Here is a 15,840-nt window from a genome sequence, read left to right as displayed (position 1 = left end):
ATAGGACAAGCTGTAAGATGTTGATGTTATGCAAAGGGAATTATCAGCAAACATGAAAATGGATATGCAGATATTTTGTTAAAGCCTATCTACGATAGGCAAGAAAATAGGACACTTTTGAATGGATTTGTCTCTGTTTTGTGTTGTCGTCTTCTTTTTTGTAAGGACAAAGAACCTGCCAGTATCAACAACTCTGTCGCGGATTGGAGCCATCTGAAGATGACAGGTGCAGCTGATAGCTAAGGACCTTGGCTATTATTCTCTTTCATTTGTGGAGGTTATTTCCCCTCAGTCTTTGTGGGAGTTTCACAGAGCTCTTGTTCACTGAGGGAATCAACATAAATTGAGCTGCCGCAATGGGCTGTTCCCCGTCTAAAGGTAACAATTTTCCGGGTCAGGCCACCTTTAGGAGCGGAAGGACACTACTACCAGGGGGCCAAGAGAGTCAAGGGAAGTCCCAGTCTAATGATGGAGGGAGTGGAGGCTCCTCCGGAACAGGAGACACAGATGGAGAGACTTGGGAGAGAGGAAGTGGGGAGAGTAGACTGGCTGGTCAGAACTACTCTGTTCAGAAGGAAGCACCTTCAACCCCACAGAAAAAGAGACCCTCCCTGACCGAGTTGGTTCCAGAGGGGGTCATCCTTGACAGAAAAGTGGTGACTCAAGAGACAGGGCCACATGTAAAAGAGAAACAAGGAGATAGTCAAGACATGGCTGACAAAAAGGGTGGACGAAAACCAAAGAAAAATGGCAAAGGAATCAAACCGACCAAAAAGAAAGATAAGGAGAAAAAATCTCCCCTTGTGGAGCAGAAAGTAGATTTTCCGGAACCTTTAGTGAAAGCCCACCAGGCTGTGTATGCCTATTTAAACCCAAGCATCAGCAAATATGAGATTCTGCTGCGGCTCCTGGACCAGGCGACCCAAACCCAGGTGTCTGTGCAGCCAATGGTGACCTTCATGGCTATGCGCTACGAGGAAATCAACCGACGGCTGGAGGAAATGGCAGACGAGGGTGAAAGGCTTCTGAAGGACAATGGGGAGCATCTCGCCTGGCCAAGCCCAATGAAAAACCTATCCAGTTTCCCCCCCCTCACGTCTGGATCCACCAATGTTGAGTCTTCACCAGACCTCTTGCAGCAGCTACTTCAGTATACCACTCAAAGGATGCAAAATGTGGGCCAGTCTGTGGGTGGCATTGGGAACTCTGCCTTAGAGGAGGCGGCTGAGTACTTCAGCTCTGTCTCTGAGCTGCTGGAGGAGAAATTAAAAGCTAAGCGTAATGTGGAGACAAGACTGATGCAGTTGCTGACTCGCATTGAGGCTGCCTCACTCCGTACGACCGGACCAGAGGACTCTGCATTGTTCAGTGAGGACAGTGGAATTGGGGCCGAGAGCGAGTCACTAGCTGGGTCTGAAAGAATTCACCGTGAAAGCTGTGAGTACACCGCGACCAACCAAACCACTCCTTACAGTCCCATTGGCAGCAATGCTCCCCTAGTCCGGCAAGGGGCACCAAGGCGAAAGTTTACCAAGAAAGTGAGTCCAAGCAACTCCCTAAACTCCATAGACTCGGCCTGCACCAGAATGGGTAAAGAGCATAAAGACACAGAGTCACTATTAGGATCTGCCTTTTTAGATGATGGTGAGGAGGATGACAATGATGAGGAGGGGGAAGAGGAGGGAGAAGGTGGCAGGAAGCAATCTAACTCCTTACCATCTGATCCTAACCAGCAACCTAATCGCCTGGTTCCCAGGCGCATAGAGAACCCTCAAAATGTGGAAATGACCCTGAAAATGAAAGATGCCATAAGTGGTCGGATTAGATTTGTTCCCTCACAATGTGACAGTGCCAAAACTAAACCAACAGATAGCCCCAAGACCAGCAGGCGCCAGTGGACAGAGGGGGAGGAGCGATCACCAAAAAGGCCCCAAACAGCAGCCCCTGTACAGAGGGCAATTAAAAAGACCCCTGTTCCCAAAGAGAGCCGTTCACAGTCTGTAGAATCCCTCCGCAGCAAAGGTGAAGATCCAACATTGCTTGAACTAGAGAGGACACAGAGGGATCTGAGTCAGAGGCTAGAGAGGATGAGCAAAGGCAGGATGGAAGAGAATGCCAAGACAGGTCCCACTAAACAGAACCCAGGATATACTGCAAAGTCCCTGGCATCCAAACGTCTACAATCCACCCTGCGGAAGAACAACAACACTTTTCCAATTCAGGACAAGGCAGGGCTTAATAAGTGTAGCTCCTGGGAACAGGGGGCAAGCAAGGACATGGAGGAGGAAAATGAAAAGAAAGACAAGACAACCACCAAGGGGCTGTTGAAAGCCACCCCACCTCCTAGCCCTCCACTGTCACCTCGTCTGTCCTCAGGGCTGTACCGGGGAAGGAATTCTGTCAAAAGGCTGATTGACACCTTCAGCCAGGGGGTGGAAGAGCCCAAACAAGAGGCCTCCAAAATGTTAGGGCCTATCGAAGGTGTTCGAAAGTGTGGGGTCCTTGTTATGCCTGGAGTAGGTGACATCGAGGCCATTCTAAGCAGTGGGGTCAGCAGTTGTAGGACAGATGACTTAGACGTACAAAGTCTGCCACCCCCTCCTCTTGAGGTCCTGATGGACAATTCCTTTGAAGGTGCACAAATCCTCACAGTAAGCGACGTAGACGATGGGGTTGCAAGTAGGGGCCGATCCCCTATTCCCAAGAGGGCTATGGCATCTCAGAAGCTGCGTGCTTCCATGCAGTCTGTGACATTGCTACCCAGCAGAGGCAACCTGCCCCAGCGCTCGAGCAGCATGCCCCCTGCCCGGACTGTACGGCAGGATACCTCTGCTAGTTCCAGGGTTAGCCACAATGAGCCTCAGCTGGAGGTAAACCCAGAGACAGAGGAGGCAGCCACTCTCTACAAGCAATCCAGAAAAGTAATCCACTTGCGGCACTCCTCAGAGTCTCCGATGAAGAAAGGTCAGGCTGTGCCCAGGTGGCCCTCTCCCAATCGAGCTGCATCGGGATGTAGACAAAGCGATGACAGCCCCTTTAAGACAGTGCCTCCCACTTCAACCGTCAGTATCCAACCACCTACCACCCTGCCTGTATCTAGAGCTCGAATACTGCCTTCCACACCTTCAACCCCAACCGGCTTGCATCGAAGATTCCCCAGTCCCCCCACCTTCAGAACGCTGTCTACGCTTCCATCCTCAACCAGCCCTCCGGTCATTCGCAAACTTCCCACCCCACCACCACTTCAGAGAAGACTCCCAAGCCCACCTGCCTCAAGACAAGTAATGAACCCAAACTCCAGCTCTTCTGGCTCCACACATTCTTTCAAGGCACCCTCACCACCAGCGTCCCCTAGGGTACAAAGATGGAGACGAGAGAACAACAGCGACGACTCCACCCCAGGGTCTTCAGCTATCTCTCAGTTAATCAGTAACGCTCGCTCTGTTTTCTGCCCGGCCTCGCCCTCACTGTTTGAGGCCCAGCCTTGTTCCGTACCCCAGTACCCACAGACTTGGGCCTCCACCGGTGGCCATGTTGTCCCACGTCCTTGGGGAGATCGTGGCAGGCTCCCTATGTCCGTGCGAGGGCCACAGCCTTTCATCCGACGCAGCCACTCAGACCAGAGGCCCAGTCTAAGCCTGCCGCCCAGGGCAACCATCGTCCCATTCGCAGAGACTTGTGGGAGTGAGCCAGCCATCAACACACAAGGGTGAGTGTCGATGTTTCCCTCTAACTAAATCTCTCTCTTTCAAAATCCAATAATAAAGTCGTATGCTGTAATATCTTTCAATTCATAAATCGATGTGTTCACAGGCACATTTATCGAAGGAAGGCTATGTCTATGATTTAGGATATTGCAATGAGTATTTGTTTTCCTCAAAGAAGGGAAAAGCCCCCTGTCACTCTCCTTGTTGTCAAAACTCCCTCTCTGCTGTAGCACAGTATGGGATACCTAATAGGGAAATAATATGAACCAAGAATTGGCTGTCGTCATGAGGCGATTATCATCCTGTTTTAGTAAAAACTGCAAATGAAAGAACAAGGCATGTGCATCATGTACCCCTCTATTTAAAAATAGTCAGCACATATGGTCACCTTTCTGTTCCATTCAACTATTCTATTGACTTGATTCATTTCACAATAGCCATAAGACTATGTGCTCTATGCTTGACTAAAACTATTATTACAAATCACAAATATTAAAATGCATGACCTCTGAAATTAAGTTCACTAATTGTGGGGCATGTTAGACAGGTTTCTACTTTCGGGTTTTCATCAACACAACTTGTTATGGGTTACATAAAATGACAACTGCATTCATGCTTGAAATGTAGCATTCTTTTATCTTATCACTGAAGTTGAAAATACTATTGGAGAAATTATTTAATAATCTCAATGGTATTTCAAAGTGCACCCTTGTCTCTTTTTATGAAATCAATTTGTACTTTTTTGGTGTTTAATGTCACCCAGATTCAGAGATGAAAATTAGAGGGAAAATGTAATGGATTCGCACACTTGTCATGGTGTAAACCTTTGAGCACATATTTCATTTTTTTTTTTAAGCCTGCTGGTTTCGTTGAGCTATTGATATAAAACCACTCGAGAGGAAATTATGCTTGATAAGATTATACATAACCATTATGGTTTGACTACCAGCATGAACGTCATTTGAAATATATGACCAATATAGGTGATACAATTACAAGACACTTGAAAACTACCCCCAAGGTTTCAGGTCACATCAGTCTTCTCCTTTTGGTAACCAAATCATAAAATCTGTATAAATAGTTGGAAAACAACCATCTACACTTCTCCAAAGTGCAGTGTTTTGTGTTTTCAGACTTGAAGAATTTAGATGAGTTAATTGTACTAAAATAACTGACATACATTTGCAGGGGAGAGTGGGGTAAGTCATGCCAAGGGTTAGTTGAGCCACCCAGGGCCGGCTCCAGGCATAAGCGGTCGCATAGGGCCCCCGGGCAAAAAATATATATTTTTAGGAACTTAGTCGAGGTCTCAACTTACTGTTGAGAGTTAGAATAGTAGAATACAGAAGGCGCCATTTTTAAATGTGGTTGTGCATCAGCACTTTTTCTCTCGTTGTGTCAATCACCGACAGTCACTAAATTAAAATGTCAGCAAGGCAGCTAACTAACCTTTTAGTAATTATGGCCGAATACCAACCGGGGCATGCAGGTTAGGTGCCCGGGGGCCCTAAACTCCAGGGGGCCCCCATTGATTTTGTTAGTCATTCACACTCCGATATCATTAACACGTCTTGGCAAAATGTGTAGAATTGTAGGAAATTTGCTTTAAAACTTCAAAGATTTTTCTCTGCCCAATGGCAAAATGAGTAGCATCGCATGAAATGTGTTATAAAACTATAGTATACTATAGTTAGTATATATACTATAGTAATTAATGTAGTGTTTCTGATGATAATAGTATACTGTAGTATTTCCTGTAGTGTTTTTCAGACTGATGTAATTTACTAGAGTGTTTTTGTTTTCAATATCTTTGACATAGAAGTGGAGGCTTTCTCCTTGAGGAAACTCAATTGAGAAATACTAAAGAGCACATTTTCCATAACCTGTAGGTATGTAGGTAGGATTGGGGTCTGAACGGATAATTCCAAGCTTCTGCTCTTTCTATAACCTGTAGGAGACACAACATATGGTCTATACTGTAGGTTTCTCACTTATGGATGGCACAAGAGGAACAGGCCTGGTATATGGAAATTAAATACTGCAGTATTTACTATAGTTAAAAAAGTGTTGCGTTTTAGAGGATATTACTGTAGTAATTGCAACAGTGATCGGATAATAGTGTAGTATTTACTATAATATTCAAGTATTACACGTGATCGAGGATATTACAGTGTGTAGTATAGTATTCTACAGTTTACTACAGAATTGTATAGTAAGTACTGTAGTATTCTATAGTAAGCTGTTTTTTCATTTGGGCTGCAACATTTTCTCTACTCCCCATGGCTAAATGTTTAGGATAGCAGGAAATGTACTTTAAAATGTATCTCCGCCGTCAAGAGAGGGTTAGGGCACTAAAATGTTTTGCCCATGAGGTGGAGGAGCCCCCCAACCAAATCTTGCTTAGGGCTGCCTAAAGGCTAGTGCCAGCCCTGGAGCCACCCCTTGTTTCAAGGAAACAAAATGAATTATGTGACCAAATATTTAGGAAGAGGTCATCACTTCATGGAGTCTGAWRGAAGAAACCATATGGAAAAGTGGTAAACAAGTTAGGTCCCCAAAAGTCATTATAAGTTTCATGAAGCTTGTATCTAAACCAAAGTAGATTGTTTTATACATCAGTTGGGGTCTCTATAAGCTACAATATTTGGTCCTACACTTGGCATGAAAGTGCATCCTTGTACTGTAGCTGTGTTTGCTAATATACTGGAGTCAAAATGTTTGCTTTGGGGTTAATTGTGCCATTTGGCCAGGGGCAAGTTGAACCAACGGCTCCTTCATATTCCATACAAATGGTGATTACATTTAGTCAGTTTCATGCAAAATATGCTTAGACTTTGTTTTGCAATTTGTCATGCGTATGAACTCCAAGTGCATTTTTTATTGTTACAGTGCAGACATCATCATGCCTCGGAGACTAAAATTGTGTTCATTTATCTGATGATAAAACAAGCAGGGGTCTAGTCCCCCTGGAGGTTCTTGAAAGAGCAGTCAAAGAAGTGAGAAGGGAAGTCCATTCGAGCACCAGCAAGGGATGGAAGAAAACAGGCAGAATGACACTGAATAAGTACTTCGACAAAAAATAAAACTATGGCTCAACTTACACTGTCCCTAGACTGTAAAAGTTCCCCTGTAAATTTGCAGCGTTAAACTGCCAGCTGAGACACCAGGTATATACTGTAATTTTGCTTCACAGCAGGGATGTTGTAAAATGTTCTACAGTAAGAAACAGTGCTGTATTATTAGTCAGTTATTAGTTAATGAGCCTACTGTAATCATTACAGCAACACAGCTGTATTATATAATTACAGTAATTTGCTTGCAACACTGCTGCCAGTATAATGCTGAAAATGTACAGTAATTCACAATATTTACAGGACATACATTTACAACATGTTACCGTAATCATTTTATGGTACCAAAACTCGGACTGTAATGTTTTAATGGTAATTGTAATGAATAAATGAATGAAATTCATTGAGGGAAGGTGGTTTGTATTGAGGGAAGGGGTTTGTATTTTACAGTATTTACCTGTAACTGCATGGGATTGGTGCAAGCAGGTTGGCTGCTAGGTAATATATTTTCATATTACAGCATATCAAATATGTATACTGAGTGTACAAAACATTACGAACACTTGGTCTTTGCATGACATAGAATGACCAAGTGAATCCATGTGAAAACTATGATCCTGTTAAATCCAATCAGTGTAGATGAAGGGGAGGAGACAGCTTAAATAACTATTTTTAAGCCTTGAGACAATTGAGACATGGATTGTGTGTGTGCCATTCAGAGGGTGAATGGGTAAGTCAGAAGAGTTAAGTGCCTTTGAAAAGGGTATTTTACAGTAGTAGGTGCCAGGCGCATCAGTTTGAGTGTGTCAAGAACTGCCAAGCTGCTGTTTTTTTTTTTTACACTCACCAGTTTCCCGTGTGTATCAAGAATGGTCCACCACCCAAAGGACAGACAGTTATCTTGACACAACTGTGTGAAACATTGGAGTCAACATGGGCCTGCATCCCTGCAGAACACTTTCGACAACTTCTTGTCCATGCCCCTACAAATTGAAGCTTTTCTGAGGGCAGAAAGAGCTGCAACTCAATATTAGGAAGGTGTTCTTTAATATCACTTGCACTTATAGAGGCCTTGGCAAAGGTTTCCAAACTTGCAGTGAGTACCGGGCAAAATAGTCCAAGGACATAGGAAATACTCAACCATTAAAGGTTGTAGGCTTGCTGCCACTCCAATCTGTCCCCTATACACATTTTATTGTTCGGGACCTACAACCACAAATCAATTGGTACAGTACTCTCACTTACGGATGCAAAAAATGCAGTGTCTTACAAGGGACGCCTCAAAATATGTAGATGAGACAGAAACAACAATACCATGCACCATGTGGTAAAACGTTTTTTGCCGCTCCAAAAATATGGTAAGGTACTGTATTCTGTGGGGTGGAATTGCAGTACCATTTGAAATACATGAATGTACTGTTAAACCAACATTTAATTGGAATTTACAGTATCATTTACAAATTACGCCTAAAATCACCAAGAGTGCATTGCGATTTACAACAATTTAGTACATTGCTATTTGTAACGATTCCAATGGTGAATGAAGGAGTCAGGCGCAGAGAGCAGGGTAGTTCCGACAAGTGGATATTTTAATATTCCAACAAGAATATAAATGAGACGGCTACGCCACACAACAAAAGGGCGCGTCAAGATACAGTCCAAAAATAACTAGGACAAAATCCACACTATAACAAACACCACAAAACAGAATAACAAGCCCGCACAAAAGTCGGCGGGCCAACTGGGTTTAAATAGCTCACTAACCCTAAACACAAAACAGGTGCAACCAATTAGACAAAACTAAATGAAAACAGAAAAGGGGGATCGGTGGCAGCTAGTAGGCCGGAGACGACGACCGCCGAGCGCCGACCGAACGGGAAGAGGCACCATCCTCGGCGGGATTCATAACACTATTAGTTGTATTGTATAATACCGTAAAAAAATATATAAATGAASAGTATTTAACCAAAGAAGAGGATTCATTACAACACTAATTCAAAACCTTTATTGTGTTGGGTGAAAGAGAGATAAATTAAAATTGGGATTGGGTAGAATCCTAGATCTACAGTGCCTTGCAAAAGTATTCATCCCCCTTGGCGTTTTTCTATTTTTGTTGGATTACAACCTGTAATTGAAATGTCTTTTTATTTAGATTTCATGTAATGGACATAAACAAAATAGTTTCAAAATATATATATATTTTTAAAGAAGGAAAAGTGGTGTGTGCATATGTATTCACCCCCTTTGCTATGAAGCCCCTAAATAAGATCTGGTGCAACCAATTAGCGTCAGAAGACACATAATTAGTTAGATTGCACACGGGTGGACTTTATTTAAGTGTCACATGTTCTATCACATAATCTCAGAATATATACACCTGTTCTGAAAGGCCCCAGTCTGCAACACCACTAAGCAAGGGGCACCACCAAGCAAGCGGCACCAGGAAGACCAAGGAGCTCTCCAAACAGGTCAGGGACAAAGTTATGGAGAAGTACAGATCAGGCTTGGGTTATATAAAAATATCCAAAACTTTGAACATCCCACAGAGCACCGTTAAATCCATTATTAAAAAAAAGAAAGAATATGGGACCACAACAAACCTGCCAAGAGAGGGTCGCCCACGAAAACTCACGGACCAGACAAAGAGGGAATTAATCAGAGAGGCAACAAAGAGACCAAAGATAACCCTGAAGGAGCTGCAAAGCTCCACAGCAGTGATTGGAGAATCTGTCCATAGGACCACTTTAAGCCATACACTCCACAAAGCTGGGCATTACAGAAGTGTGGCCAGAAAAAAGTAATTGCTTAAAGTGTTCGCCAAAAGGCATGTGGGAGACTCCCCAAACATATGGAAGAAGGTACTCTGGTCAGATGAGACTAAAATTGAGCTTTTTGTCCATCAAGATAAACGCTATTGTCACTCCCTGACCATAGAGAGCTGTTTATTCTCTATGTTGGTTAGGTCGGGGTGTGATTAAGGGTGGGTTATCTAAGGGAATTGTATGTCTATGTTGGCCTGGTGTGGTTCCCAATCAGAGGCAGCTCTTTATCATTGTCTCTGATTGGGGATCATATTTAGGTGGCCATTTGTGCTTTGTGGGATCTTGTCTAGGTATAGTTGCCTGCGAGCACTACTCTGAGCTTCACGTTTCGTTTATTTGCTTTATTGTTTTTGTTCTTTAAGTTTCTCTTCCAAATAAAAGGATGGAAACATACCACGCTGCATCTTTGTCCAGTTATTATGACGAACGTGACAGCTATGTCTGGCGCAAACACCAACACCTCTCATCAACCCGAGAACACCATCCCATGGTGGAAGCATGGTGGTGGTAGCATCATGCTGTTTGGGATGTTTTTCATCGGCAGGGACTGGGAAACTGGTCAGAATTGAAGGAATGATGGATGGCGCTAAATATAGGGACATTTTTGAGGGAAACCTGTTTCAATCTTCCAGAGATTTGAGACAGGGACGGAGGTTCACCTTCCAGCAGGACAATGAAACTAAGCATACTGCTAAAGCAACACTTGAGTCGTTTATGGGGAAACATTTAAATGTCTTGGAATGGCCTAGTCAAAGCCCAGACCTCAATTCAATTGAGAATCTGTGGTAGAACTTAAAGATTGCTGTACACCAGCGGAACCCATCCAACTTGAAGGAGCTAGAGCAGTTTTTCTTTGAAGAATGAGCGAAAATCCCAGTGATTAGATGTGCCAAGCTTATAGAGACATACCCCAAGAGACTTGCAGCTGTAATTGCTGCAGAAGGTGGCTCTACAAAGTATTGACTTTGGGGGGGTGAATAGTTATGCATGCTCAAGTAAAAAAAAAAAAAAGATATTGTTTCACAATAAAAAATATTTAGCATATTCAAAGTGGTAGGCATGTTGTGTAAATCAAATGATACAACCTGGAATTAAAATTGATTTTTTGGGGCCTTGTAAGGCAACAAAATAGGAAAAATGCCAAAGGGGGTGAATACTTTCGCAAGCCACTGTTTGAACAGGGGAAAATCTATTCGGGGTTAGGGGGTTCAGAGGCGGTGAAACACAGACCGGGACAGTTTGAGCAGGAGAGCATCCAGGAGAGAGAAGTCAACAGCTGTTGAAAATATTCTCCCACTTCACCGCCGTTTCAAGGAGATATTTACTAAAATAGTCTGAGCTTCATGTGTCTCACCCGACAACATGAGGTTGTAGATTTGAATCTACAGTAGGCATAAGCTATTACTGTAAAAAAAAAAAAAAAAGCCAGAATGGTAGTGAAACTTTTACAAGAGGCTGCCAATTACAGTTAATAACAGTATTCTTCAGGTTTTTACCCATAATGCAGTGCAATCTACAGCATTAATTCCATAAACACATTTAATACAGTGCAGTCAAAAATGTGATTTCCTGTATTTTTCCACACTATGAATGACACTGTGGAATAATACTGTGAAATTGTGAAAAATGTCAATTGTGCTACTGTGCAGATCATCAGCGGTACAGATTGAATCCAGCTCAAAGACACTCACACAAAGTTCTGTAGATTCTCTGTTTTACTAGAAAACCACTGGGGCAACATTAATGCTGCAAAACTGGTTTGTTTGGATGTTGCGGGAACTATTCCCAGCCAAATGACAAGCATCGTGTCGACTGCCTTGAGAGAATAAGTTGGGTGAGATGGGAGGGTGAAATAAGGTCAAGGAGAGGAGAGAGGGGAGCTTTGCATAAACAATTTAAGTGCTTTAAGGATATTACAGCACAATGATGAGACATACAAGACTGATGGTACATTTTCAAAACCATTCAAGTACCCTGACCCTTCCATTTTGAGTTACAACGATTAACTGTTTTAATATCGTTATGTTTTCACTCTGATCTTGCCACTGTGAAGTCATCACACTAGATTTTGTGTGCCATCTAGTTTCCTCATCCAGGTAGCCAACAGTAGTATGTAACTAGCTAATCCTTAACGCATTATTCCACTATGACTAACAGTAGCTTGCTCTGCCCGGTGCTAACTTGTTGCTGACCAACCTGTCCTATTTCTCTAATCCTCAAACCACCTCTTCATTTCACTTCCATAGGCTGGAGGACGGGCCAACCAGAGACGACAAGTCATGGGACAGCAAATCGGACTTAAGATGGAATGCCCGCTCTGCTTCGCACCCGGACCTATGCATTGTGGGTCAGGGCCTTACATTGTGAATGAGGGGGCTGGTTAGTGGAAGACCAAGTCAGATTACGAATTAGCAGGAGGATTTAATACTTTTTTTCCCACTGGGAGTGCTAATTCCAAGAAAGCTTATTTACCGGGTAGTACCACTACCCACTACTCCCTTTAATTTTTCTCAGAGACATTTTTCTATCATGTTATTGTATTCTGGATGCAGCGTGCTTGTGTGTGTGTGTGCATGCATGCGTGCATGTGTTTATTTTTCATCATCTTTTTCATCTTCATCTCTGATTAATATTTTCCATTAAACATTTTCAACTCCATGTTTCCTATTTTGGTTTGTCAAAGTATTTCTCTTGTTTTTCTATCTTGATTTTTTCCAATAAAAATATGCTTCCATGAACAACTTTGATGTTTGGACTCAAATCGATACTATAGGCTGGAATTCAATCAAAACGCATACTGTACTAGTTATTTCTTTTTGCAGAACATTCAATTTACAGTCACATATCGTATCTGAATATCCAGAACGCAATTATCTGTCAGATCTCGTACTTAGCTATCATGCTCATTTTAATGGGGATTGTTATGTTTAAGTCTAAAAGAGGTCTCAATAAATTTATTAAGGATTTAATGTTCTCTCCTGCTCTATCTTGGTACCATTTCATAATTTTGACATCCATCATTCATCTTTTTTTCTCAATAACATTCTCAGTCTTTTTCTCCTTGTTTAATCTCTTTGTTCTTTGTAAGGACTTGCCTATAGGGTTGTCAATGTCACTTGTGGTATGGGACTGCAGAAGTTCCTGTAAAGTAAAGTTTCAGTGCTGGCCTGTAGGTTGTCAGCAAGTGTTGCCTTCAGAGCCATATCTAGTTGACTCGCTGCCCAGCATAGGTACTTAGTGTGACATGCCTGGTCCAGTCCCTCAAGCCAGTAAGTCAACACAGGAAGGAGCAATGGATGGATAGTTCATTTATTTCCAAAGCTGCAATGATGGGACACACACAGTATGGATGAATGGTCAGTAGCTGACGGGATATCAATAGCACTCCCACAGCAATTCTCCATAATTTAAAGGTGTATAATATACTAACAAAAGAAACAATCGAAATGTCTATCAAAGTCATTGTGATCATATAGTGGATTTAACCATTTCGAATAATTCCTAATATACTATAATACATTAAATACATTGTTTCCATGTGTAATCTCATATATAGAACATCAGAATAAACTATCATCCATTTTAGTATTCAAAATATATAAAATTAACCTGAAAAAAATGACTCAATGTCACACTCTTGTGGCGAAGAAATATAATAGAATGTAACCTAGAATGTACCACATATTTTCCTAAACTAACAAAACCAGGCTAATACGCTGGCTGGTGCTCATGAGTTTATAAAACATATACTTTATATATTTGTCATAAATTACCTGCAACGATGGGACACACACAGTATGGATGAATGATCAGTAGTCGACGGGATATAAATAGCACTCCTAAAGAAGATGCATTTTCGAGTTAGCTACCAACTTCAAAGAAGGAACTTTAGCTAACATAATACCCACATGGAAAATTTAGATTTGGCAAATAACATATAAAGACTGGCTTATTTGACGCCAAACCAACAACACTAGTTACTAATAACATACATTGCTAATGTACGATGTAAAAAGTGGATTTTATGATGGAATGTCAACTTTATACATTAATATCCCGGAACCATTCAATTTTAAACTCACCCACAACAATTCTCCATAAATCTGCTGTGAATTACCCAGAATCCCGTACCTTTATCACTGAGTGTGTTAGACAACGTAAACACACTAATCCACCAGGAGGTGGCATAATGCCCATTTTATGCTGGAATTTAACAATTTAATCGCACCGTTACATTAGCACTGTCCTCAGTTCCCTTCAACTGACTAATCACTTTCCAGGAAGTGGGCAGGACGTGGCCCAGCACAATAGTTGGGTTATGACAAGAGCTGAAAGAGAGAAAGGGAGATTTCATATTTTCAACGCTATGAGTAAAGAGTACATTAATACAGCCATGTATCCATTCTTTGCAAGTGACAACATACTTACAGTGCCATGTGTATGTGTGTTGGTGTGCAAGACCCCACTAAATTAGAAAACTCTATTACAATCAAGCCCACTGCCCCATTTCCTCACAATGACCAATGCCCCTGTCTGACATTTTTCCCTTTTCTTCTACTACTACTAATAATAATAAATACAGCCTACCTAGGATAAGTCTTACCTGCCAGATTCTCAGTGAGGACGTGAAGCACCTTGCCTCTGCTGGATGCCAATGTCTGCTACAACACTGTCTGGTCTACGGGAACCAATGACAAGGTTCCTTAGCCGTCACTTAACATGTTGTGACAGACAACTGCTGGTAGCACTTTCCATGGAGAATTCTGTCAAGACATAATATAATAAGAATACACTACGTATACAAAAGTATGTGGACACCCCTTCAAATTAGTGGATTCAGAAATTTCAGCCACACCCGTTGCTGACGTGTATAAAATCGAGCACAGAGTCGTGCCATTGCCATTGACAAGCATTGGCAGAAGAATGGCCTTACTGAAGAGCTCAGTGACTTTCAACCTGGCACTGTCATAGGATGCCACCTTTCCAACAAGTCAGTTCATAACATTTCTGCCCTGCTGGAGCTGCCCCGGTCCACTCTAAATGCTGTTACTGTGAAGAGGAAACGTCTCAGAGCAACAACGGCTTAGCTGCGAAGTGGTAGGCCACACAAGCTCACAGAACGGGACCGCCGAGTGCTGAAGCGCGTAGCGGGTAAAAATAATCTGTCCTCGGTTGCAACATTCACTACAGAGTTCCAAACTACTGGAAGCAACATCAGCACAACAACTATTCATCGGGAGCTTTATGAAATGGGTTTCCATGGCCAAGCAGCCGCACACAAGCCTAAGATCACTATGCGCAATGCAAAGCGTCGGCTAGAGTGGTGTAAAGCTCGCCGACATTGGACTCCAGAGCACTGGAAACGTGTTCTCTAGAGTGATGAATCACGCTTCACCATCTGGCAGTCCGACAGACCAATCTGGGTTTGGTATGCCAGGAGAACGCTACCTGCTCCGAATGCACGGTGCCAATTGATATCACATACATGACATATAAAGCAGTATAACTTGCTATAATAGATATGTTTACTACTAACCACGTGGGTTGACAGACCATTTAGCAGACGCTCTGTGGCGGGGGCGATGCCAGGATGCTCGGATTCAAGATGTTTCATGACAGCATTGACCACAACATAATTCAGTCAATTCAACTTCAAGGCATTAAGTGGTTGTACTTTCCCACACACGAGTATGCACGCACGCACACACGCACACACAGTACGAATCCTCACACACATAAATAGAGCAGCTCTTTGGTAAGCCCTCTCTCTCGAAAATATCCTGATGACGGTCTATTGAAGACTGAAACATGGGTTTAATGATCCATGAAATATTTGGAAGCATCAAGATCTCCAGTGTGTTTTAGTTTTTAATTCTGTTCAAGCCCTGACTCTCTCACCTGGCTGATATTGGCAGAGATGAGCTGTGTGGGCTGGATGTTGAGCTTCTAGAGCAGAGGCACTCTGGGGTTTCCTTGGCCCCCAGCAGGGCCTGTAGCTGTTTGAGCCCTTCGGCTGTCCGTAAGGACCCGCACCACCGCCAGCCCCACGGCACGTTTTACTCCATACGCTGAGAGACTGGCCCGAGAAGATCTCCAGTGACATGACACTGAAGGGCTTGTCGTGTGATCATCACCTGTCTGAAGCCATAAGAAACAATATTAACTGTAGAGGTTCCTGTAAATGGTATAGCAGTGCACCTTTCCTTTATGTACAATGGATTGAATTGGGGCCTTAGGGTA

General features: G+C 42.8%; 1 protein-coding gene across 1 annotated transcript; it reads left to right on the top strand.

Annotated features, from left to right (window-relative positions):
• Positions 1-275: 275 nt before the first annotated feature.
• Positions 276-12,067, top strand: LOC112068071 (photoreceptor cilium actin regulator-like). The gene is made up of 2 exons (XM_024135081.2): positions 276-3,709; positions 11,847-12,067. The coding sequence occupies exons 1-2, from the start codon at positions 357-359 to the stop codon at positions 11,965-11,967; spliced, it is 3,474 nt and encodes a 1,157-aa protein (XP_023990849.1). The 5' UTR covers positions 276-356; the 3' UTR covers positions 11,968-12,067.
• Positions 12,068-15,840: the final 3,773 nt, after the last annotated feature.

This window comes from Salvelinus sp. IW2-2015, unplaced genomic scaffold, assembly GCF_002910315.2.
Source record: "Salvelinus sp. IW2-2015 unplaced genomic scaffold, ASM291031v2 Un_scaffold83, whole genome shotgun sequence".
NCBI classification, from domain to species: Eukaryota; Metazoa; Chordata; class Actinopteri; order Salmoniformes; family Salmonidae; genus Salvelinus; species Salvelinus sp. IW2-2015.
This window is presented reverse-complemented; position numbering and strand designations above follow the sequence as displayed.

Excerpts from the sequence above, each read along its gene's own strand:
- LOC112068071 (XM_024135081.2), top strand. The coding sequence starts at position 357 with ATGGGCTGTTCCCCGTCTAAAGGTAACAATTTTCCGGGTCAGGCCACC. Across the intron at positions 3,710-11,846 it reads CCAGCCATCAACACACAAGG|GCTGGAGGACGGGCCAACCA; the intron begins GTGAGTGTCGAT and ends TCACTTCCATAG.